We start from the raw sequence: 27,417 nt of genomic DNA on the forward strand, positions 1-27,417 counted from the left end.
AAACACACTTACAGATATTCATTTTCTTTATGTAGATACTTCAGAATTTTAATCCTAATACAAAGTAAGATGTGAGATAGAAAGTTATTTTTGCATGTATACATAAGTAGTAAAAACAAATTAACTTAGAACATACTTTAGGTTAAAGTGTAATTCCAATCAGTGCAATTTCTATAGAAGGGACCAATTATAATTAACTGAGTATAAAACAATAAGGAGCTAGAGAATGGCAGCATTAATATTTCTCATACTCTCTCTAATTAATTTGAAGCTTCAGAAAACAAGGCCAGAATCTCTGGGGAGTTAGGGTTCAGTAACACCAAGCTCCCCTGATATTGATTCACACATTACCTGAAGAGCAAAAACCAGGAGGAATACTTTATCTGGATAGGAGTGAAGACATCATTACTGACTTAAACATGAATTTGTGAGTCCATACATCTAATAAGTCTCCTTTAAACTCCAAAGTATTCAAAGAACTTCCTAACCACTGAAATTTGGGGACTAAACAGGAAATGGGAAGTATTTGCCCTTAAAATGCTGAAATTGACCACCAAGGGAAAAAAAAAAAAGACAGTTCATAGCATTCTAGATTGTAAATCCTATCACCATGAAGTAAACTGTGAATGAGGTGGATAACAAGAAGTTGATCAAGAAAAAACACTCTGAAGAGGACTGTCTGAAGTGGGTTTCACAGAAAGGTCCTAGCTGAGAAGAAGGAAGAGGAGGAGGAGGAGGAGGAGGAGGAGGAGGAGGAGGTAGCAGTGGCAGGATCCACTGCCTAGGTTGGCCCAGGGTCTAGTAAAGGCCAATAATGTTCCAAATGAATAGAGCAGTACAGAGAGAAGAACAAAAGAAGGAAAGGACATTCTGAATGGAGAAATGCTAAGACAAGAGAACACTTATTATATTCTGTTAATACTGATACCATCTTCAGAGGGCAGAGTATTTAGTTAGGATACAAGGCTGAATATGATCTTGTAAATTATAAAGCCTGGCCTAGAAATTGATTATATTTAGAAAATAGAAATATAAATTGGATGGATTCAAGTTAGAAGTAAAGGTCGACATATAGATCTGAACACATTCTCCAGCATGGAGAATGTTGAAAATCCAACAGCAAGGGGAATTCATTCATTCAGCAAATACTAACTGAGCTCCAATTCCGTGCAAAGCACAGTTATTGATTCTGGGGATGTATCAATGAGAAGCAGCGAATTTGCTGGCCTTGTAACATTGGCATGCAATTTGAAGAGCAACCATATGAGCACTATGAGAAATTATTTACAATCGAAAGTTTCTTTTTTCATACAGAAAATTTTAATTGTTTTCTATGGTCGTACCATCTAGAATGTCCCTGATTTCACCTTGTCTCTGAAGCTAAGGAAGGCAGAGTCTCATTAGCACATGGATAGGAGAAAGGTTTTGTAGGTTTCAAAAGCTCTCAAATTCTTCTGACTATGGAAGAGACCTTAAGAACCAGTCTTACACTAAGACTTGTAAATTCTGCAGATGATAGGGCTGTGTGATACATATATAAACAAACAATAAAATTTGGCAGATGAACATTTAGATATTGTCAAGTTAAGACAGAAAATACTGTCTTCTAAAAATAATTCAAGGGAGCTGCAATTTGACACATGACATAAATGCACAGAAAAGAGGAGTCCCTTCTCAAATACCAATTGCCATTGAAATCTTCATAGGTGTTTACTGTGATTACATGCCAGAAGGCAATTGGGGCCATATACCATATCTGCCTAGAAATATAACATTATTTTCCTCATTGTAAAATGTGTACCAAGCATAATATTTAGATTTTTTTTAAAAACAAATATATGTAGGGTAACAAATTTTAGTAGCACTTTTAAAGTTTCCCTAGCAGAAGAGACTATGGTCAGACGGAGTGGAATAATGTCATCATAGTTACACATCCAGTCAGTAGGAAAAACTATAATTGTCCCTCTGTGTGCTTTACAAAATAAAGGACCTATTACTTTCCAAGTATCCAATATATTTAACATAGAATCATGGCAGCAACCCTTCAGGGACGTTTTTATTTTACTTTATTCTGGGAGTAGCATCAGAGGTCTTTGATGATGACGTGACTTGTGTTAGTCACTGAATGGGATTAGCCATGTGTCAAGACGGAAAGCCAGCACAATTGATCTTATTATTATATATATATATTTTTTTTATTGGACATGGTCTCGTTATGTAGCGCAGGATGGCATTGATGCCCTATCATCTTGACTCGAAGACTGGAGTTCTGAGGTTACAGGAGTGTACTTTTATACCTGGCCAGCATTTTTGGAAAGCTACAGAATAGCATCTCTGCCCCCCTTCCCACCTGCTAGGATAGAAGACTGTTGGTTTCTAAGCCCAGTCTGTTTTTTGGTTTGTAAATTTAGATCAAAGACTCATACTGAGCGAAGTGTATTTTGGCGAAGAGGGAGAAGTCAGCATAGGTTTCTTTTTTTGTTGTTTTTGTTTTGTTTTGTTTTTGTTTGTTTGTTTTAAGGCGTTTATTGTAGAAAAGCAGAGAGGGGGAAGAGTAAGAAGCTAAAGGTGGCCATGGCCACATGGAGAGGGGGAAAGGGAGAGGGAGAGTGTGGGGTGAGAGGTGAGAGTGAAAGCTAGAGCTTTTTGTTGTTGTTGTTAGCATAGGTTTCTTGGTGTAGCCAAATAAAGCAATAAAGCATTTTGAAAGCAGGAGATACATGAGAACAGGAAAAAAAAGGAAATAAATTGTTACAAAGGACTCATTGCTCCTGTTCATGGTTATTATTACAGAGTCAGACCACTATTGTCATAGAGATGAGCAATTATTTCCATAGAAACAGCTGAAACAGGATTAGCTTTCATAGTGGCACAAGGGTAGTGCTTTTTTCAGGTTAAGAACAAAATTACAAGGAAGGATACAATATGACAGTTTAAATAATTCTAAATCCTTGCACTATCAGAGAAACCGATAGATATCAGAACAGCTTAAAATTGTAAGTCTTGCTTCCAGAAGGCTTTAGACATCTTTCCATGTATACTCACAAGTGTGAATCTACGAGATTTTAAAGGAATTAATTGTAAACAAAAGGAAGGAACTCACCACGGAGAAGCCTATGATTCTGATCACTTTGAGATAGAAGTTCTCCATGGAAACAAAAAGCCATCCCATGTCCCAGATGGCCCTTCTGCTCACTCGCCTGTCAGAAAGAGTTTCCCTGGCTGCAGGCCCTGAAAGATCTCCTAAAATGAAGACCAAAGCTACTCCCACTTGCAAAGTCCCTCTCCATAGCTCTCAAATGCTAAAAGTTCTGCAGTAGCTTCAGTGTGGATACTACAGACAATCAAATTGAAGACTTTTATGGCTAGGTGAATGTGTCAATGTATAAGAAAATCAAAAACTCTCCTATAGTCTGTCAGAAAATTTAATATTGAGGGTATTATTCTCTATTAAAAGATAACTACCCAGAACACTTAAATATGAACGCCACCATCTCTATATTAATTCACTCCTACAGGCTGTATTTTTTTCCTCATGCCTTAGCTGGACATGAAAGTTTCTATTTTGTTTCCCATTGTTTTTCTCAAAGGTTTTGGAAATTTTATGCATTCTCTATTGCTACTATTGTGAACTGGGGTTTGTGTGTCCTTGGTTTTAGAAGTCAAGATGTTTGTTTAACTCAGTGTGGATAAGTGCCAAACAAAATATTCAATGATAAACATACAAAAATCTAATAGGAGTCCCCAAAGCTTCAAAGTGGCTATTCTAACAATTGTATAGGTTTTTGAATCTGGTTAATTTTAGTGTGATGATTGTTTTTACCATATGGTTTTTTAAGATAATGTTTATAAAATAAAACAATTAAAGAATAAATAAATACAAAATAAAGACTATGTGGTACAGACAGAAAATTGTTCCTATAGCAACACATTCTCTGCGGGATGGTAACTGTAGGAGTCAAGACTGAATGAGGAACAAGATCATAACAGTTCCTTGGCTAAGATGTGTTATAAAACATTTATAACAAGGAAAATTCATATCCATATTAAAGGTATGAATAGTTGGGCAGAAAAACCAGTTTAAGATTTTTAATGAAATAAGTATTTATTTATTTATTTATTTATTTATTTTACTTTTTTGAAATAAGTATTTATAAAGACTTGCTGGGCTGGCAAGATGGCTCAGTGGGTAAGATCACTGACTGCTCTTCCGAAGGTCCTGAGTTCAAATCCTAGCAACCACATGGTAGCTCACAACCACTTGTAATGAGATCTGATGCCCTCTTCTGGTGTATCTAAAAACAGCTACAGGGTACTTTCATATAGTAATAAATAAACCTTTGGGCCAGAGTGAGCAGGGACTGAGTGAGCACAGTTGACTGGAGCAAGTGGAGTTGACCGGAGTGAGCAGAGGTCTGAAATCCATTTCCCAACAAACACATGAAGGCTCATAACCAATCTATAGAGCTATAGTGTACTCATATACATAAAATAAATAAATAAAAATCTAAAAAATAGAAGACAGTTGCTACCAAAGAAAGCAAATGGTCAGGAATAATTTAACACTGATGAGCAAAAACAGTATGCATGCATGAGTTACCTGACAGTCATATTTTTAAAAAAAGATAATTTGACTTAAATTCTTAATATAACAGAGGAAGGCTTGAGGGTGATTGTCTGGACAAAAGAAATAAACAAATATTTAACTGTTAGTTACTGAGATGCAAAGGTAAGAGCCATTTATTCTGAAGGCAAAACCCTGCGTAGTACAAACCATGTGAGTGCCTTCCACACACCTACAGCAGGCCAGTCAAGAAAAGCAGCAGCATGAACACCTGCACACCATGAATTTGGGACCTTCTCTAGAGTAGGACCTGAACTTCTGTTAGGAAAGCATAAGAAATGAGGATGCGATGAATAGAAATGTTTTTTATCCATTGTACTCCGATGAGACTTCTGAAAATAGAGTTTTGGACTACTAGTCTCTATCTGATGCTTTGTAATTGTCATTAAAATGTGTACAGAAATGACGGGAAAGTGAAGTATCTCAAAGAAGAGATTCTAAAACTTTATATTATTTCTTGGTGGCAAGCTAAATGAGGAAAAAGGAATCAAAAATTATTAAATAGTAATTTAGGAGTGACTACATAAGATAGTCACAACAGAGCAGTTCTGTTTAGAAGGTGGAATATCAGGATAATGTACAAAAGCTTAGGTGATTTAGATTATTTAAAACCAGACAGAATGCTTATTCAAGTGCTTTAAAGACTTTCAGTGACCAAAATATTATTGAATAAAAAGTTGATGAATAATTGTGTTCTTGAACATAACTACATAAAACAGATTATATAAGCATACATGCTTATATAACTAATTTTTACCCCAATTTACTTACAAGAGATTAGAAGCCTATTGATATTGCAACTAGATAACTTGATTAATGTTTTCTATATTAAGGTCTAGATTTCTAACTGTGACAATAGCCCTGTGAGAGATAATATTTTGAAGCTAAAGGGATAAAATACTTTTGAAAATGTCTTTTAATTACATATCAAACTTTCACATGCTCTTAATTTTTAAATATCTTAAATTAGAAACTGTTCTTACAAAATACAAAGAATAGTACAGTTGACCAGCTCCCAGTGGGGCATAGTTGATTTTTAAGAGTTTTTCTGTTACTGAGAATCCATGACATAAACATAAGAAGAAACACCAACATTTCAGATAAAATTTAGCTATTTAAATAAAAAAAATTGGGAAAACGTGATATTTCATTGTTTAACTGGCAGCTTAATCTGAGGCACAGTTATAAAATTATTTCAATGATCATATTCACTCTGGCTCTTGTCTCAAGATCCAGAGGATGGAATGGAAGTACAATGATGTTGGCTTTCATGATAAAATTGATCAGTCTCCCTGAGAACAGAAATGAAATTTTCCTAGACTATAGGACTTAGGCTTCCCATGTAATGGGAAAGGGCAATTCTTTGTAGCTGCTCTTGTACAGTTTACATAAAAAAATCTATTAAATGTGTGTATGTATGTGTGCGCGTGCGCTTCCATTTGTCTGTAGGTTGTGGTCTGTGATCTGTGGTCTGTCTGTGTTGCCTGTCTGTTGTGCGTGTCTGATCTGTCTGTGTTTGATGCCTTTTTGTTGAGCCTGTCCTTAACCAAGAGCTTTGCTTTGTATTTATTGAGCACTGAGGAAAACCCAGTATAAGAAAGGAGCAAAGTATTCTTCACAGAAAATTATAATAGCATTTTACAATGAAAAAAGTGACTTTTCTGACCACTGACCCAGAAATACACTCAATACTCCACATGTAGCTTCCTATATTTATGAGATATTTATGTTTTTGAGACTGCTTTTATATGTCAGCTTTTAGTAAATGGTTAACATAATATATACACACATGCACACACGCATGCACACATATAAACATGCACATGCACACAGGTGCGCACACGCACACATACACATGCACATTTAATATAATTTTTTACGTAAACTGTACAAAAGCAGCTACAAAGAATTGCCCTTGAGCCTTTATTTTGTGTTTCTTGTTTTTCTTTTGACAGTCTTGAAAATCATGAAATCTTCCTGCATCAGCATCCACAGTAGCTAAAAAGCATCACCATGCCTAACTAAGAACATTCCTTTTTGTTTCAGCCTATCAAAACTGTTAGTAAAATCTACCAGAACAACTGTCAAGATAACTTCTTATCATTTCCAGTGTCATCTACTCCAACCCCCTGTATCTACTCACTGTTTCCAGCTGCATCCTCTCATATCCCATATAGCTTATCACTTTCCATTTTGTAGTCCTAATAGATCCATTAAGAGACAGATCCAATTACACTGTTTTCTGCTCAAACCTGCACTCATTTTTGCTTTTTTAAAAAAAATCCAGTCAAATGTGTTCCCAATCTCCCTTCATGTTCTCTCTTTGATAGCCTTGCTTTCATGGTGATGCCCAGCCACTTCAACATTGTTAGAGTTCTCCCATTACTCCAATCTACAATGCAATGGGGTGCACCATAATCTTTATATACTACTTGTGTTCCATTCAAAATGTTACTCCTACACATGCCACTATTGCTCAGAATCTCCATAAGCCTTTATGCCATCTTGAATATCACTGATCAGAGGCCTTTTCTGACCTTTCATCATTAAATGGGACCCCTGTCTTCAGGCTTTATTTCAAAACATGGTAGATTGCTTTATTTCTCTCTATAGCAATTATAACCATTGGGCATATTGGATGGGATTTGTTTGACATGTGTCTTATTAATATGAAACATAAATTTCACAATTCCACAGGAGCAAGAGCTTTGTCAAATTCATTCACTAACAAAGCCTGAGAACCAAGAACAAAACATGACATGTAGTTAATGAGAGACTGAGACAGTATGCAGTGAATTAAATATGTAAATCATTAATAATCTACTGTACTGGTCCTAGGAAAAACTTTAAATTGGGGTTCTTTGCCAGGTACATTAAAAGCCATCTGTAATCCCTTGGTTGTTTGTATTGCTTATAATCCCAGAAAACTTGAAAAAAAATGTACCTTAATCTATCCATCATTGCTACCCCTAGACATTTGGAATAAGTGGATAAGTCAATATTCTGTAATAATTATTATTAAATAAAAATAAAATAATCAAAGAATTCAGTGTAAGTATGACTTGGTTTTAAAAGACTTTTGAAGTATTTTCCCAACAGCAGCTGTATGAAAGTACTATAGAAAGAAACTAGTAATTTAAGTTTTCTCTTTCTGACTTAAGGAAAGGAAAATCACTCACTTACTGTGTCTAGCAAGACTGGCTAGGGGGTGAGAGAAAACCTTACACGTTTACCCGCCACCACTGTCTAGCTAACTGAACTGACGTCAGTAATACAAAATATGCAAATCTCTCTATTTTGGGGGGCTTCGCATCAACGTGTGTCTTGTTTTCAAGAAAAGAAGCTAAGCAAGTGATAGAGATGTGTGAAGAACAAAGCTAGGCAGGGAGAGGGGAAACTCAGCTCAGAAGGAGAACTCAGGCCTTGCTCACAGCCTGCAGCTTCAGATTAAACTGTTGGCCATGATATTTCACTTCAGAAAGTGAAATATGTATTTACTTTAGTATATCTGAGACACCTGCATTACTGGTGTCCTGGGAAGAAATAGAGCTATATGTTCAAGAATCATAGATTTCAGGAACAACACTTGAAATTTCTTATAGTTGAGAATCCTAACATTTGGTATTTGAAGATATTCTCAGGCTTAAAAAACTTCCAACTGTCTGATATTGTCAACATTGAGTACTCCCTAAGAACAGGTATGGCACAGTAGTATGTGGGCACAGCAGTGGGCATCTGTGCCAAGCCAATCCTTGCAGACAACTTTGTCAAAACTTAAGGATATGTCCACGGGAGCTACCCAGAACATGTAAATTTATGCACTGTTTACTGCATCTGTACTTTTCCTTAGAATTTTTAAGTCATGCTATCAATAATTACATACTTAATAAAGCCTGTAACATAGTAAACTTATTAGAGGTAGATATTAATATACATGCTATTTCAAAATGTTCTTCATGGTGTACATTATTTGACACTAACTCTTTTTTCACTTTTAGCCAATGCTTGTACCAATGTTAACCATTCATCTCCAACACCTGGCCTGGTTATTTTCAGAGTTTGTGGCTCCTCATTTTCTCTTCTTTTTATATCACAATGTTGTCTTGATCAATAAAAACACATACACAGCTACAACCCTTACTTCTGTGCAGTTGATCACCATCTGTTTATTGATTCGACTTCTGTGCTAAAATCCAAGGTCCTATTCTTGGTTGTCACTTGGGCATGGGCATTTTATAAATATCGATATGTAAGAGATAGTTTCAAATGCTTTCAGAATAAATATAGTCTCAATTTCTCCCTGTACTCTCACAGAACCATCAGTTACGGAATCCAATCAATTCCAACCTCAGAGAGAATCTCAAATTCATTCCCACATTTGGTTTTTATTCATACTTTTACTAATTCAATTCTTCATTATGTCACACACTGATTGCAGTTAAGAGCCCTTTATCTCTATTCACACTAATTATGTTTTCAGTCTTCCCCAGTAGCTGTAGCTCTATTTTCTGCTCTAAGAGCCTCCCTACCAGAGCAGGACTCTTACCAAGTCAAGCTTCAGTGATTCTAAATTGTCCTTAGAATTCAGAAACTTGTCTCATAAAATGGCTCTCATCTTTTTCTTTACTTCCATAAATAGTAATGTTGTTTTTGAAAAAATCAAAACAAAGTGCTTATATTCTAAACACAATCTCAACCTAGATATCTATCTGTCCCAGTTTTCTCTGTGCTGTTGTGATAAGGCATCCTGATCTAACTTAGAAAACAAAGGGTTTATTTTAGTTTAAAATTCGAATTTATAGTCTACAATTGAGGAAAGTCAAGGCAGGAGCCCATGTGGGTCTTGAAGGCGTGCTTATGTGATGTTTCACAAAGCAATAACTCTGACCAAGGAACTCACTCCATAGCCAAAGAAATGTAAGAGGAGCCAGAGGATGCTGCATGCTGGTTGGCAGAGAAATCATAAGCTTATATACCTTTCCTACACAGTTCAGGACCTGTTATCTAGGGAATAGTGCCATCCTGGGACATCAAATAAAAAATGGTGATCCCTCCTGCATGCTCATACACACACAGACACAGACTCACACACACACACACACACACACACACACACACACACACACACACACACAACACACACACACACGAGACGCACACACACGCACATTCACAAATATCCCTACACAGCAACCTGATATACATAATTTTAAAACTAAAATTGTCTTCCCAGATAATTCTAAAATGTAACAAGTTTTTTTTTTCTTTAGAGGTTTATTTCTTCTCTTTTATATGTATTTATGCGGTCCTGAGTATATGTGTATGTAAAATATGCATGCACATAACCACAAAGGCCAGAAGAGGGCATTGATTCTCTAAACTGGAGTTTAGAGAATAAAGGAATATTTTAAAGCTGGGCAGGACACCTCTTAATCATCTTTGATAAAAACAATTGTGTGCAATGTAACCATCTGTTTGCTAATTGTTTCCTTCATCTCGAATGGTAAAGAACATCTGCAAACCTTCAAAGTCTATCATAAATGATCAAATGCTTCTTTCCCTAGAAATAGTTTTTTTAAAAAAAATTTCTCATTCTTCTTTATCGAATAATTTAATGTTCAAAACATTTAACCGAAGCAAAATAGTCTTGAAATACAAACCTACTTTAAATAGTTAATTTCCAGCATTTGGTTTACATGGCATGTTTATTTATTTATGTAATTTTTAAAGACTTAACAATGACGTGCATGGGTTCTTGGTCTGCTTTTATATTTATGCACACATGGATGCCTGGTGCCTAAAAATGCCAGGAGAGGTCCTAAGATCCTTTGGGAATGGAGTTACAAACAGTTGAGAGCTACCATGTGGATGCTGGGAATTGAACCCAAGTCCTCTCTAAGAACAGTCAGGTTTTTTAATAGCTGAGCCATGTCTGCAGGTGCTTGTTGGCTCTGCTACTATTGACGTTTTACATATTGGGGTCATCGTCTTGCTCTGAAGTTTAAGTTGTACTAGAACTAACAATTCTGCTTCTGACTCTGAGTAATGGGATTAGAGCATCACAGAGTCTGAAGTAATTCATTTGCATTAGTAAAGCCAATCTCACAGAAAATTGAGAAAAAATATTAATTTTTTTTAGTCAGAATTAATTTTATTTTTTAAAATTGAATGTAATCCATAAGCTAACAATATACAACATATTACTGATATTTGGATTCAGGTCAATGAATACATTTCTAGTTCTAACTCAAAAAGTAAAACAAATAATTATAATGAATAGACTATTCTTGTGCATGCTTTGGCAATACATACATTAAAATTGGAATGATATAGAGATTATCTTGGCCCCTGAGTGAAGATGACATACACATTTGAGAAGTGCAAAAATAAATAATCCGTAGTAAAAATAGATAAATCAATTTCTTTATAAGGTGAGTAAATTTAATACGTTACATAAAGTTATTGTGAAAACTACATTTTAAATGAATGTTGAGCTGACACGTGAAATTTCCTGGGGGAGAAGCAAAATTTACTTTGCTTTAGCTCTTTTTATAAAATTATTTTCCTAATGGCATATTAAAGGTATTGATATATATCTTTTGAAAATTTGGCTACATTTGGATATTCTTTTTACTTCTAATCATATAAGTTTTAGCAAAGTATAAATCTTCATTTGCCACATAGTGATATACATGGAGGCACTTTTTTTTAATTGAAGATGTGTTGAAACATTTTACTGAAATTATTTTGGAAGAAAACTATTCCAAGACATATTGGCTATTTCCCCCAAAAAAGTTAATTGGAACACACAACCTTTTTATCTTGATAAATTAAGTTTATAATTTTAAGCATAACTTATTATTCTCATATGTAAGACTATCACTTTCAAAAATAAGGTTTTAGAAATCAGTTAGCACATTATTAGTTCTCACTTCTGGCACACCATTCCCGAACATTTAGCAATCACCCAGATGGTGCAACTTGACACTTAGTAGGTAATCCCTCCTGGTACAGAATAGCTCCCAGTTACAGTCACCAAACTATAGTAAGGGTCTAGATATTACTTGGACACAGATCAGTGATACATAAGACTTCTTATCAGTGGTCAGTCAGTAAGTTGGGACTTTTGTGTTATAAATGAGATATGCAAAACATTCCACAATATAATAATAGTGAAACAAGATAAATGTATAAAATAAATATTTACTTATGATGTTTAAATTCTGGACATAATACTTTGTCACTACTACTACTACTACTACTACTACTACTACTACTACTACTACTACTACTATAGGTAATTTGATATATTATTTTGAAACACTTTAGATTAAGCCAAAACTTAAACATACTTGACTAGAAATTACCTTTGGTTCCTTGCAAAGGTTCTCAACCTTCCTAGCTCTGTGACTGTATATTATAGCTCCTTGTGTTGCAATGATCTCCAACCCTAAAATTATTTTTCTACTGTTATGAATCATAATATATATATATACTTTCTGATAGTCTTAGGTGACCCCTGTGAAAAGGTCACTTCAGCCCCAAAGTGTCTGTAACTCATTGCTTTATAGTAATTTTAAATATCTGTTATTGATCTAATAACATACTTTATTATTTTGTTTTTGAAAATGCCTTATGTAGACCAGACATGTCTCAAACCCTTCAGACCAGTGCTGAAATTAGTAATAATAATAACACCTTATTATCCATTGTCTTTATATGAAGATAATTGTAGCATGGCAAATAGAAGAAAATCCTTTTGAATCACAGTAAAAATCAGGTCAGGAAGTATTAAGGAAATAAAATTCCAATCCTTCATAAAATCAATTTGTGTAATAATGAAAAAGACAATTTCTTTGTTCTTCACTAATTTTCATCTGCAAAGAGAAATATGCCATTTACTTAATGTAGTAATTGTTGGCTCTGTAGAAAACATGGCATGGGGTTTTTAGCTCCTCATAAGAATCTCAGGAAATGTAATGGTAACAGCAAGGAAAAGGAGTTTATCATTTTAGACGTCACAACAGAGATCTAAATAATCTATGGCATCCTGGAAGATATTTAAGAAAACCCCAGCAGTGGCATGGTCACATGTGCCTGGGAAGCACTCTGAAAAGCTTAGTAAGGAAGTGACTCAATAGCCTATGCATAATATATGGGAGAAAATGAAGTTCCATGGTTGTTTTTTTACATCATTAGTGTATAATGTTCTAAATTATATTTGATAGATAGTAAGGAACACTTGGCAAATGAAAACAAAATAAGGATATATTAACCTCTACAGAAACATGTATAGAAACACACTGTGGGACCATGGTTCATGCAGAGGGGAGTGTGTGTGTGTGTGTGTGTGTGTGTGTGTGTGTGTGTGTGTGTGTAATAATGTATTGACTGCTTTCCTCACATTGAAATTTTTACTCCTGGGTGGAAGAGAGAGGAATACAAAACCCAGGAAGTCATGAAACTTACAAGGCTAAGGAAATTCAAAAACTTATAAGACTTGGAATATCTAGAAAGTTTCAATTCTCAAAATCCTCTTTGTAAGATTACATACACTGCAGGTCACTCCTATAGGAAGGCATGCTCTCCTGTGGAGATACCTGCAGGTTAGACAGAATTCTGGAAATGCACCTTTCACTAATTCTGTTCACAAGGAACAGGTTTTTCAGTTATCCAGCTACTTTTGATGACACTCTATGTGACTTTTTACCCACATTTTTGCAAGCAAGCCCAGTAAACTCACTAGCTCACCAAGCTGGACTTTCACAGAACACCTTTTAAGCCTGTCACTGGGACCTATCTCAGTTGCAATGACACTTGTTCAGGTGTCTTCAGCAAGTTATGTAACACAAGTAGAATCTGAAAGCGGATTCACAGAACCAAAGATAAGTTGGGAAGAACAGTTGCATGGTTTCTAAAACAGGTGAGAAAGCATGAACCTGAGGCTAGAATATTCAGGGACAATATTTCCATATGGAATCATACCTTTCCCTGTGTGGTATGGTGTTCCCATGCTGTAGTGGCAGGTATGTGCACCTTCCCATGTTATTGCATTCAGCTGACATATACAGAGCTGATAGCAGAGCACTCTGGGATGGGTGGATCCCATGGTTGCTGTCTTCACCTATGTGGTATAGCAGCTCTCATTTGATGACAGGGATAGCCTTCAAATGACCCCTAAACTAGAAAATATATTGCAATCCCTGGAGACATTATATAGGAGGTGGGGTTTCTATCATCCTTCTTTGGGTGATAGAATATGTTTGTAACTGAGGCCCTGTTTTTGCCTGGAAAGAACTTGTATACACAAAGAAGAAATGGTAAACAGATGTGGAGATACTATTTTTCTGGCCTAGATTCTGGTTCAGAAGGAAGGATATAGAAATCAGAGGATGAGACAGACATATTGGCTTGTTGTTTCTTATAGTCAGCTACATTCAAAGATAAAAAAATACAAGTTGTATCTCTACTAAAAATTTCATTGTGGGCTAAGGTGGGACCAGCCGGGAGGCACAGGCCTCAGCAGTGGGAGGGCTGCTGGTACAGGATCCTTTCTACCTCCATCTACACCTAGGAGGGACTGTGATCCACAGCCCACTCTGCCCATTCCCTGCAAGTGGAAAGCTTGCCTCCAGGGAATTCCAGAACCCAGGGACTCAGGTAAGATTTCTCTCTGGTGACTTTCTAAGGCGGGACCAGCCAGGAAGCACAGGACTCAGAGTGGCAGGGCAGCCAGCCCAGGATCCTTTCTACCTCCATCTACACCAAGGAGGGACTGCAGATCCACAGCTCTCTCTGCACCTTTCCAGCAAGTGGAGAGCCTGTCTCTAGGGTTTGTTCTGACTCCAGGTCTCAGGAGGGACTACTAATCCACAGCCCTCTGGACACGGGTCTTACCAGAGGAGCACTGATCTCCCTGAAGTGCTGACCCAGGCTTATAGACCCACAGGAGGAACAAGCTCCAGCCCGAGACAGCAAGACCATCCAACACAAGAGATCAACAGATGGCGAAAGGCAAACGCAAGAATCTTACCAACAGAAATCAAGACTTCTTGGCTTGATCGGAACCTAGTATTCCCACCACAGCAAATCCTGGATATCCCCAAACACCGGAAAAGCAAGATTTGGATCTAAAATCATATCTCATGATGGTGATAGAGGAATTTAAGCAGGGCATGAATAACTCCCTTAAAGACATACAGGAGAACAAAAGTATACAGGTTCAAGCCCTTAAAGAAGAAACACAAAAATCCTTTAAAGAATTATAGGAGAACACTAGTAAACAAGTAGAAGCCCTTAAAGAGGAACACAAAATCCCTTAAAGAATTACAGGAAAGTACAACCAAACAGGTGAAGGACTTCAACAAAACCATCCAGGACCTAAAAGTGGAATTAGAAAAAGTTAAGAAATCACAAAGAGAGACAACTCTGGAGATAGAAATCCTAGGAAAGAAGTCAGGAACCATAGATGCGAGCATCACCAACAGAATACAAGAGATAGAAGAGAGAATGTCAGGTACAGAAGATACCATAGAAAACATTGACACAACCGTCAAAGAAAACACAACATGCAAAAAGTTCCTAAACCAAAACATTCAGGAAATCCAGGACACAATGAGAAGACCAAACTTAAAGATAATAGGTATAGAAGAGAGTGAAGACCTCCAACTTAAAGGGCCAGTAAATATCTTCAACAAAATTATAGAAGAAAACTTCCCTAACCTAAAGAAAGAGATGCCCATAGAAGCCTATAGAACTCCAAATAGACTGGACCAGAAAAGAAATTCCTCCTGTCACATAATAGGAAAAGCACCAAATGCACAAAATAAAGAAAAAATATTAAAAGCAGTGAGGGAAAAAAGTTAACTAACATATAAAGGCAGACCTACCAGAATTACACCAGACTTCTTGCCAGAGACTATGAAAGCCAGAAGATCCTCTGGCTTGATTGCTATGTATGGTTGATATCATACAGACCCTAAGAGAACACAAATGCCAGCCCAGGATACTATACCCAACAAAACTCTCAATCACCATAGATGGAGAAACCAAAGTATTCCATGACAAAACCAAATTTACACAATATATTTCCACAAATCCAGCCCTTCAAAAGTTAATAAATGGAAAACTTCAATACAAGGAAGGAAATTACATCCTAGAAAAAGCAAAAAAGTAATCTTCCAACAAAACTAAAAGAAGATAGCCACATGAATGGAATTCCAACTCTAACAACAAAAATAAGAGGAAGCAACAATTACCTTTTCTTAATGTCTATTAATATCAATAGACTCAATCCCCCAATAAAAAGACATAGACTAACAGACTGGGTACATAAACAGGACCCAACATTTTGTTGCATACATGAAACACACTTCAGTGACAAAGACAGACACTACCTCAGAATAAAAGACTGGAAAACAATTTTCCAAGCCAATGGTCCCAAGAAAAAGGCTGGAGTAGCCATTCTAATATTGAATAAAAAAGACTTTCACCCTAAAGTGATCCAAAAAGATAAGGAGGGACACTTTATATCAGCAAAGGTATGATCTACCAAGATGAACTCTCAATTCTGAATCTCTATGCTCCAAATACAAGGGCATCTACATTCATAAAAGAAACTTTACTAAAGCTCAAAGCACACATTGTACCACACACAATAATAGTAGGAGATTTCAACACCCCACTCTCTGCAATGGACAGATCAGAACCTCTGGTGGAATCACCATTCTGGACCTTAAGCTGTATTACAGAGCAATTGTGATAAAAGCTGCATGGTATTGATATAGTGACAGGCAGTTAGATCAATGGAATAGAATTGAAGACCCAGAAATGAACCCACAAACCTATGGCCACTTGATCTTTGACAAAGGATCTAAAACAATCCAGTGGAAAAAAAGATAGCATTTTCAACAAATGGTGCTGGCTCAACAGGCAGTTAGCATGTAGAAGAATGCAAATCGATCCATTCCTGTCTCCTTGTACAAAGTTCAAGTCCAAGCGAATCAAGGACATCCACATAAAACCAAATACACTGAAACTAATAGAAAAGAAAGTGGGAAAGAGCCTTGAGCACATGGGCACAGGGAAATTTCCTGAACAAAACACCAATAGCTTCTGCTCTAAGATCAAGAATTGTCAAATGGGACCTCATAAAATTGCAAAGCTTCTATAAGGCAAAAGACACTGTCAATAGGACAAAACAGCAACCAACAAGTTGGGGAAAGATCTTTACCAATCTTGTATCTGATAGAGGGCTATTATCCATATATACAAAGAACTCAAGAAGTTAGACTCCAGATAACCAAATAGCCCTATTAAAAATGGGGTACAGAGCTAAACAAAGAATTCTCAACTGAGGAATACCGAATGGCTGAGAAGCACCTAAAGAAATCTTCAACATCCTTAGTCATCAGAAAATGCAGGGCTGGAGAGATGGCTCAGCCGTTAAAGGCTAGGCTCACAACCAAAAATATAAGAAAATGCAAATCAAGACAACCCTGAAATTCCACCTCACTCCAGTCGGAATGACTAGGATCAAAAACTCAGGTGATAGCAGATGCTTGAGAGGTTGTGGAGAAAGAGGAACACTTCTTCACTGCTGGTGGGATTGCAAGCTAGTACACCCACTCTGGAAATCAGTTTGGTGGTTCCTCAAATACTACTTGAGGACCCAGCTATACCTCTCCTGAGCATATACCCAGAAGATGCCTCAACATGTAATAAGGACACATGCTCCACCATGTTCACAGCAACCTTATGTATAATAAATAGCCAAAAATTGGAAACCACCCAGATGTCCCTCAACAGAAGAATGGACACAGAAATTGTGGTACATCTACTCAATGGTGTGCTATTCAGCTATTAAAAACAATGAATTTATGAATTTCTTGGGGGAAATGGATGGATCTGGAGAATATCATCCTGAGTGAGATAACCCAATCACAAAAGAACACACATGGTATGTATTCTTTGATAAGTGGATATTAGCCCAGAAGATCAGAATACACAAAGTACAATCCACAAACCACAAGAAACACAAGAGGAAGGAAGACCAAAGTGTGGATACTTCGTTCCTTCTTAAAAGGGAGAACAAAACACCCATGGAAGGAGTTGTAGAGACTAACTATGGAGTAGAGACTGAAGGAAGGACAAGCCAGAGTCTGCTCCACCTGGGAATCCTTCCCATATTCAATCATCAAATCCAGACACTATTGTGGATGCCAGCAAGTGCTGGCTGACAGGAGCCTGATATAGCTGTCTCCTGAAAGTCTCTGACACTACCCAACTAATACAGAAGTAGAGGTTCACAGCTATCCACTGAACTGAGTACAGGGTCCCTAGTATAGGAGCTAGAAAAAGGACCGAAGGAGTTGAAGGGCTTGCAGCCCCTTAGGACGAACAACAATATGAACTACCTAGTACCCTCAGAGCTCCCAGAGATTAAACCACCAACCAAAGAATATAAATGGTGGGACTAATGGTTCCAGCAGCATATATATAGCAGAGGATGGCCAAGTTGGTCATCAATGGGAGGAGAGACCCTTGGCCCTGTGAAAGTTCTACGTCCCAGTCAGGGGAATGCCAGGGCCAGGAGGCAGAAGAGGGTGGGATAGTGACCCGGGGAAGAGGGGAGGGAACAGGGGTTTGTTTTTGTTTATTTTAGTTTATTTTTTTCTTGTTTTTGGAGGGGAACCTGGGAAAGGGGATATTGTATGACATGTAAATAAAGAAAACATCTAATAAAAACATTCATTGTGGGATCCCTATACATATAGTCTTGGGGAAAAATCAGATAGAGATCAAGATCAAAGTGATAGAAGATAACTCTCAGGTCTTATCTTTAACATAAAAAGGGAAAATTCATGATCTAATGCACAAACCTAGACTTTCTGAATAGGCCAGTATGGGAATTCATAATAATTGTTTTAATTGTGAATGGCTCTCAAACATAGTCTTAAAGTTTGGCTCATGTGGTGTGGGATGTAGCTATAGATGGGATCAGTCTAAATGCCATGGGGTAGAGAAACAGAATAATGCAAACTACTCATGTCTCCCAGACAAAAAGGCTGCATAATCAAAGGCAGTATGAGGGAAATTACTCCCTGACAAACTGGCTCATAAAAGCCATTAGAGACAGTTAGTTCTGGCCAGTCGAGGTCACCCAGAGTATCAGGAACTGGATGATAACAGGATAAAAAAAAAAAAAAACCACATTAGTGAGAAAAATGTGCATGGTACAGGGGGTGTTTGATGCCCAGTTCTCCTGATTTAACAGAAACATCATCTTAAAAGAATAAAGAAATAATTGGTCAGAGCCCAGGAGACTTGCATGATGTTTCAGGGACTTTGTTAAATAAACAGCGTGAGGGGATCTGATCCTTATAAAGTCTCTGGCAGATCTGGATAATTTAGACTGGCATATAAACTGAGTTTATAAAGCATGACAGAACTTGTGAGTCTACAAGAAAATGAAAGATATAGAAAGAAAAACAGATAAGGGAGACTATCAGTTACTCAAAAGCAAATGGAGTATATGTAAGATGGGTGTTTGGAAGGGACACTTTAGCTGCATGTGTGGCCAGTGGACAGTTTGCAGCCAGGGTACAATGCCTGGAGCCTCTCAGATTCCAAGTCCAGCCATGGGAGGAGCGAGATAGTTCATAGCCTTGCTTCCCTTTAGTCCTGGGGCATGTCCAGCAGCTTTAGTTCCCTGTCAGGTCCTACAGGGGTGGAAATATATGTCGTAGCCGCACAGTTGTACCCAAGAATGAGAAGGCTGAGAGGTGCTAGTGGGAAGTGACTGGGAGCCGCAAAAGGCTAGATAGAGTGATGTCCTCATCTATACCACTAGGTGTAACAATGTTCTTCTACTAAAGCAGCTAATATAAGCAGTGCTGCATTGAATCTAGAACTTTCTTTTAACCTTCATCCTTCTAAATCCCCAAACCCACTGCCACTGGCATTTGTTTAAAATACCAGTGCTCAATTTGTGATTCTGGCCATACTCTCTAAAGTGTTTCATTATATAATGCTAACCTTTGTGTGGTTACACATTTGGAAAAGTTTAGAATAACAGTAAAAACAAAAGTTGGAGTGTTTGTAAAAAGAAACATTGTGTTGTTAGAAAATGAAACTCCCAGGAGGCCTAAAGTTACTGGATAAACAACTGGCTCTTACTAGTATTTTACCTTCCCTGAATCCATGTAAACCATAAAGGCCATGGAGATACATGTTGATCACACAGTAGAATTAGATTGTCAGTTCTTGTTGCTAGAGGCACATTCATTTGGTTTTACGACATGGTGAAATGAAGTTGTAATTGATACAAAGCCCCTTCCCATTGGAGGGCAACGTATTCTTTTTAGTGTAGAGTGGTCACTACATGGCAATCATAACTGCCTAAGATGCTGAGAATAACTTCATATTGGGAATCCTGGTAGTACCATGTTCACTCAAAATAGAAAAATAATGAGACACCCAAATTGCCCCTTTCAAAGCTCAAGGATCACCATGGAGGTGTGGACAGATGCAGTAGAGCCTGGGAAGAAATCTTAAGTGGTCATTTGTGTCAAATTGAAACACGTAGGGAAGAGAAAGGAGGGAGGGAGATCCTAAGACTTAGGTAGTTCATGTACTAACTCAGGAATCTGAAGATCGTTACACAATACAGGAAGCTAAGTACATTTTAAGACTCAAGGGGCCTCTTCTTCACGTTATATTCATTAAGCAAACACCCAGCGAGAGAGAGAAATGAGACTTTTCAGTGGAATTGCCTGCAATTTGAGAAGGGAGCTCTAGGCAAGCTGCTTTCTTAAGTTGTCATCTGTGCTGGGGCAGATCTTTCAGAAATGCAGCGCCTTTAAATCACGCATGCTGTTGTAAGAAATCCCCTATGCAGGCTCTTATAAGTACATCTAGCAAACATAGTCATTTACCAAATTGGATTTGGGTGAAAGAATTTTGTTTCGTTCTGCAGTGAGTACACTACCTGGGGTGAATAGATAGTTGGTTAGCTCTTCCTATGGAAAGTCATGTAATAGTACAAACTTAAACGGGGATATGTACTTAACATACATGGGACTCGGTCTATCTAAAGCACAACCAGTAAATTTCCACAATATATTTCTTCACATATACCTAAAGATAATAAACAAGAACATTACACTTGAAACGTGGGGCACAAACTCTGGCATTTAATTTCAGTAAAGTTTTGAGGAATATTCCTATTTCTTACCTACATTTCCAGTCATTAGGTATGAATTTTGAAAGTCCATCATCCCCATTCCAACAATGTGTATAAAATCTTCAATCACCTGCATTAATTCTATTGAGCCTGGATAAATCTAAAAAATAAGAGCAAGTTAGACTTGATAAAAAGTTCATATAATGGGACACATAACTAGAAAAGTAAGATACACTGCATAATAAAATTACAAATGAGATCCACTTTATTTGGAGAAATGTCTGCAGCTGGAATCACCTATTAGCTTTAAAATTAATACTTGAATCTGATACCAGGTGTCACACAGCAAGAGCTTTGGAAGTGACAAGATACACTAATTAATCACTCTAGAAGTTCACAAAAACTTCCAAAATGGCTGTTAGAATGTCTACACACAAATAACATGACTTTATGCTTTCAAAAAAAACCCCGGCTTACATAAGAAAACACTAAAATTGGACTCTGCATTTTTAGCTTAATATTCATATGGAAAAACATGTATCATAAGTACCCATGAGAAACATTTACTTCTAATAATTTTATTAGTCGTTGTATGAACAACATTAGCAATAATTTTAGGATTATAATCATAGCTATCATGAAAATAATTTACATATATACATGAAAGAAACAAACCAATGTGAGAATATTATGCTTAATGAAGGCTAGAAATAAAATCTCAAGGAGGCTAACATGGTAGCTGAAGCCATTTTGTACCTCTGGTAGTAACCAAGGCTGTATCTATCCATTGTTTCATTTGTCATCTATCTATTTCTGTACCTGTGTTTTCCAATTGTCTGGCTAGTCACCTATCCATCTACCTACTGGCAAGTCAATTTACCTACACATGGTCCTTGCCAACACCATGGTACACATAAAAGGATCTGTTTTTTCAAAGACACCACAACCTGGCAAATGCTCATACCGTATGTAAAAATCAAAGACATCTAAGAAATTATGTGCTATTTAAGTGTGTGTGTGTGAGCATGAGCATTGCAGCACCTTCTAAACATGCAAAATTAATCAATATAGTTTTAGTTACTTTGTTTTATAAATGCCATATTGGAAGAGGAAAAGACCTGTTTGTCTGGATAGCACAAGGCAAGAGCTGTGAGTGACTGGAACAAGAAGAAAAGGGACAAGTAGGTTGTCAGCCTATATGTGTATTTTTCAGAGGGCTATAATTGTTACATCTGAAAGTCAAACACCTCATATATACAAACTTCATCTATCCACCTACATATACACATTTTCTACAAAAACTGCAATATTCAACATGGTAAATATTTGGGAAGTCAATCTTTATCTAACCTAGATTTTCAATCCTGAGGTGGCAATTCTAAAAATATATCAATCCCGTTTGATGAACATGAATGAGGTACCTATGGGCCCTGGAGCTTCCTGATTCTACTGTATCATGCTTACTTTTCTTGTGCAAGCTCATGAGTGCTGTGTGATATAGGGTTGAACACAAATTAAAAACAAGAGGCTTAATTTTCAGTCTTGGAAACAGCATCAACATGTCCTTTCCCTTCACTTTTATTAAAGTATTTACTTTGGAAAATTAGCAATAGTAAGAATAATTCAGCCTATTGAAAATATGTTTAAGTCTTTTTAACCTATAAAACATCTCCTGACATATTAAAGATCCAGTAACTTCCCCCTTTGAAGTAAAAATATCATTGAACAGAGGGTCTCTGTCTTATGAGATTATGCAGCCTAAATTCACCATTCCATGAGCTTGGTTGTAAAGTTTCAAAACTGTCTCCATTTGAAAGGATATAAGAAGTATGCTTTGCTTTGGATAAATCCACTTCATAAGAGGATAGATGGTCCATTTTCCAAGTGTTTTTATGATGCCATATGTATGGCACAATGAAGCATGTGAAGGTTTCTACTGTAGGACCAGTTACTGTTTAGATAGAAGACACAAAGGTGGTGAGGTATGTGGTCTCTGAGGTCAGCTTGTAATATGTGTGACCTCTGACTTCATGCTTGTTCAGCACCAAGTTCCCTGATCTCTTCCATTTTTGTTGAATGGCTTTTCACTTTGGCAGAGGATCTTGTTATTAATTCTATTTCCCCAATAGCCATCAAGTGTAATAGAGCAGGACTGGCAAGCTTTTTTGATAGAGGTCTAGTGGTCAGTATTTTACACATTCCAGATCATGGGGACTTCAGATAGATGAGTCCCTTCTGTCCTTGTTGCAGAAGAGTCATTGGGATCAGGCAGGCCACAGTGTTATTTACATGATAAGCATTAGATGGATTTGGTTAACTGGACACAGTTTGTACCTTCATAAGCCAGGGACATAAGGTCAGACTTGGAAATATGAAGTATAGAAGAAATTCATGTCTTAAACCCACTTCCAACCCCTACCATGGTGTTGGTGGATGTATATGTGTGTGTATGTCTATGTCAAAGGGGAGAGAGGGTACATTGTTATTAAGTACATTCTTCTTTCACTTTTGTAGGCTACAACTTAAGAAGGATCTTTATCTAAATACAGTTTGAGTCTTCTTTACTGGGGTTGATGAATGACTAGCAGGCTTTCAGTGGCTATGTTTTTCAGAAATGTACTTTGTTTACAAATTCTGACATCAGAGTTCCTCATTTGGTTTACTAAAGTCACATTGAGATCTATTTTCAACATTGTTTTTGTTAAGTCTACTTCTCAAAGATAAAGAGAGATCACAAGAACTATTTTTGGTAAGTTTTAAACACCTTTTCCTTTTTTTTATATTTTAAGAAGTCACCTTTTCTTTTGTCATGCATGCTTACCATGTGGCTGCAATTACTCTAACCACGTTTAGTAAAAGCTACAAAATAATCTCTTTTAAAATTTCAAACCATCCTTTAAAAAACATCATTAAGGGCTGTCCCAATTGAAAATATATTATAAAAATGAAAATAGAAGTAATCCTAAATCACAACTAAACATACATATTACACACTCCTGATTTTTCTATTGACAAGAATGTCTGATACCATTCATTATTTGCTCATGTTACATTCCAGTAAAGAACACCGTGTGATGAATTGCTGCCTTGTCTTAAAGAGGATATCATACATGCATTCTAAATGTATCCATAAGCAATAGTCTCTGGCCGTCTGGAAGGATGTGCTGGTCTATGACAGCTAGATTCTAGGTGAAGACACCACTTCCTCACAGCGAGGGAACATGGCTGCCCTCTAGATGAAGGCCAAGGACAAGTGTATAATTCAAAGAAGCAGAGGAAGATAGAGCAAAGTTTGAAACTAAAAAGTGATTTTTATCCCCTTGCATTGGCCAGAAGCACAGACTTGGTACATGATAATGAGGATGGCTATGCTGGGTTATTTATGGATGTCTTATGATAACTGGAGTAAAGGGCATGTCTCCCTCCTGAAGGCCTTAGTTGTGACTATACAGAAGGGAGGGCATGGATGGTTGACTTCAGTAACTTCAGTAAACTCTCATTCTGTTTCTCACGAGCATCTTGAGCTTGGGACTTTTGTAAGCCAGATAGCTGAAAGAAGTTTCGTGCTCAGATATATTAAATTCCCATAGTGATTTTAAACACTATACTTCCTCTTTGTTTACCTGTAAAACACCTTTTCTGTTCTAGGAAGGGAGTCTCACAGTACACACATCAGTATAGCATGAGAGGGCTAAGCATTTGTAAATGAGCCAAGATAGTACAAAGCTCCCTAACGGATAAGGCACAGCAGCAAAGAAAACTTGAATATGAGTGTTTATGAGAGTTTGTGTTAAAAACTGAATGAGAATCCATGTCTGTACACATGAGGCAGATCCTGTGATGCATGAATGAAATGCAATTGTCTTTCTCATTGGTAAATAGCACATCACTTCCACTGAGATAAATTCTCTTAAATTATCTTGTTTTCCATTGTCTATAAACCAGGATGACACCTATTGCCAATTTACATAGTGATCACATATTTGTTTCTGGAAGTTGCAAATTAGCTAAACATGCTCCCTTTTTTATATGCTCACACAAAATTTCTTCCATGGGCTGAGATTCTAAATGATGACTTGATTTCTGTAAAGATGGCTGTTTTGTCATTTAGAATGATTTCTAAGATCCTTTTTTACACTCAGAGAACCAAACTATTGAGTGTTAATGCCTTTTAAGAACCATATCTAGCTAACTTTGTCATCAATTCTAAAATAATCTGGTCCTTACCTGCTGTGCGTCTTCCCATTTCTCCTTGTTTTCTTCGTCAAGAAGGTTGCTAACTATTTGAAAGAAGTTCTGTAAATTAAATTAGATAAGAAGTTTAGTATTCTATGTGATAATGTACTTTGTGAAACACCCATTTGGAACAATTCTATCATATGACTACCTGCATCATTGCTTTACATCCCAACGCATTCTTGATCTTTATGACGAATACAAATGTGGATGCTTGCAACCAACTATCGGGCTGAGAATGGGGTCCCCAATGGAAGAGTCAGGGGAAGGCCTGAGGGAGCTGAAGGGGTTTGCAATCCATAGGAAGAACATTATCAACCAACCAGACCCCCCAGAGTTCCCAGGGACTAAACTACCAACCAAAGACTATACACATGGAGGGGCTCATGGCTCCAGCTGCATATGTAGCAGAGGAAGGCCTTATCTGGCATCAATGGGAGGAAGTACTCTTGGTCTTGTGGAGGCTCAAAGCTCCAGCATAGGGGAGTGCTATGACATAGGGGAGGCAGGAGTAGGTGGGTTGGTGGGAGAGCACCCTTATAGAAGCAGGAAGAGGGGGTAGGATAGGGGGTTTGCAGAATGAAAACTGGGAAGGGGAATAACATTTGAAACGTAAATAAATGAAATAACCAATACAAAAGAAGTCTCCTCAGCACCATAATCCTTCAAATCTGCATCCCAGCATCTGCATCCCAGCAGCAGCCAGACAGGTAAGACACCTTTTGTTCACAATGGCTTGTCCCTCTACTATTGTTACCTCTACTATCAACTGTAATGTAGTCGGAGAGTTATTCTTTACAAATGTTTTATTCCTCTTTAAAGAGATCACTTGCACTGGTCTATTAGAAGTTACCTTGTGAACTGCAAACCAGGACTACTATCTCACTCTTTCTAACAACAGCATAGTTAGACCAGGATGACGGGCAAGCCTGACTCAGGCTCCTCAGTAGAAGGCTTGCTCTGCCTTTTCCTAGTTATGGTATTTTTGCTTTTCAACTAACCACTGAAATGTGTAAAGAAACATTCAAGTTTTCTGACAAAAAGAACATGTACTTTTTGAATCACTGGTTTGTATCTCTGACTTTTTTTTTGAATGGGTCAACATATAACATGCATGATCTTTTAAAAGTTCCAAATCCTTGCCCAGAGTCTTCAGTGCTAATGACAAAAGACCTCTTGGTTTTTAAATCTTCATCTAGAACTATGCAAATGATGTCTGACTTTTTATTTCCAAACAGACAAACTCATTCAAATGTTCATTGCTCATTCAATGTGAGCATGTTGACATATTGCATCCAGCTCTGTTCTGCCCCTGACAATTTCACAAGTGACCCGTCACCAGAAAGACTTGTCTGTGTTCTCACATTATGCTGTGCCATCAAGATACAGAAGTCAGGAGAAGAGATACAGAATACCCATTGAAGGGTAGCCTGAGACCTGCACAGAGTATAGTAGAGACAGGGTACAAAGATGGAGGCCGCTTGGTTGTAGTCTTAGTTGGTTCCTTGGTTTTATCCTATCTAACTGGTCTTTAGGTGGTTAAATCAGCACATTGCAACATACTGACTCACTAGCTTAGGGCAGGACTCCCTTGTGGGCAGAAATAATATTAATTCATTGGCTTTGTTTGTCTTCTCCACATAGAGCTTTTCAAAACAAGCATTTGCTCTCATCGATAATAAAATCACCTGGGTGGTTTTAGATGAAAACCAAGGCAGCTTCCTTTCCTCTTCTGTGGTTTGAAGCTGTTAGAATCTATATTTAATTGGCCTATTTGTGCTATTTATTTTAACAGTTCCTGGCAATCACATGGTGGGAACATGTTTCAAGTTGTAACTTCTGTGAAAGTTCTAGAATAGTTTACGCAACTGTTGGGGGCTGAGTACTAAGTCTGCTTTCAACCTATTTTCAACTCACTTAACCTTGCTGTACTACCTGCCATTTTTACCACTTAAAATTCCTTGCTTGGAGTGTTAACATTTTAAGGGCTTAGTTCATTGAGCTGTAACTCTACCTATGGGAAGAAAGAATTAACCTTCAGAGTTCTCCAATTGCCTATGGCTGGTTAACTCGGTAGGGGACAGAGAGCTAATGAGGCAAATGTTGTAGGTTTCATCCCTGAGCATACAGGATGGCTATGCTGAGGTCCTTGACCTTGGTTTGCATCTTAATCCCTGCAGCTCTCATGCAAAATGCATGCTGCTGCTAACAAGAGACACTGAGAGGAAGAGGGAAGCAATTTGTGCAAATGCAGCTCCATTTCTGGAAAAAACGCTTCACAAAGCATGTTTTTCTGACAGTGGGTCAGTGACTTCCTGCTCTTCACGGAGGCCACTGTACACACACACACACACACACACACACACACACACAG

The 27,417-nt window shown here is 37.4% G+C and overlaps 1 protein-coding gene and 1 non-coding gene across 4 annotated transcripts in view; one reads left to right on the top strand and one right to left on the bottom strand.

The window, feature by feature from the left end:
- Positions 1-27,417, bottom strand: part of Adgrb3 (adhesion G protein-coupled receptor B3) — a 729,205-nt gene that overhangs the window by 359,150 nt on the left and 342,638 nt on the right. For all 3 annotated transcript variants that reach the window (XM_031367067.1, XM_031367069.1, XM_031367068.1), the window contains exons 11-12: positions 25,035-25,103; positions 20,859-20,967 (exon numbers count right to left, since the gene is read on the bottom strand). In XM_031367067.1, coding sequence (XP_031222927.1) covers positions 20,859-20,967; positions 25,035-25,103 — 178 coding nt within the window. The remainder of the gene's footprint in view (positions 1-20,858; positions 20,968-25,034; positions 25,104-27,417) is intronic.
- On the top strand, positions 10,916-11,017 carry LOC116089556. Its single transcript, XR_004118352.1, has one exon. It is a non-coding gene; the product is annotated as a U6 spliceosomal RNA (small nuclear RNA).

The sequence above is a fragment of the Mastomys coucha genome, unplaced genomic scaffold (assembly GCF_008632895.1).
Source record: "Mastomys coucha isolate ucsf_1 unplaced genomic scaffold, UCSF_Mcou_1 pScaffold14, whole genome shotgun sequence".
Lineage (NCBI taxonomy): Eukaryota > Metazoa > Chordata > Mammalia > Rodentia > Muridae > Mastomys > Mastomys coucha.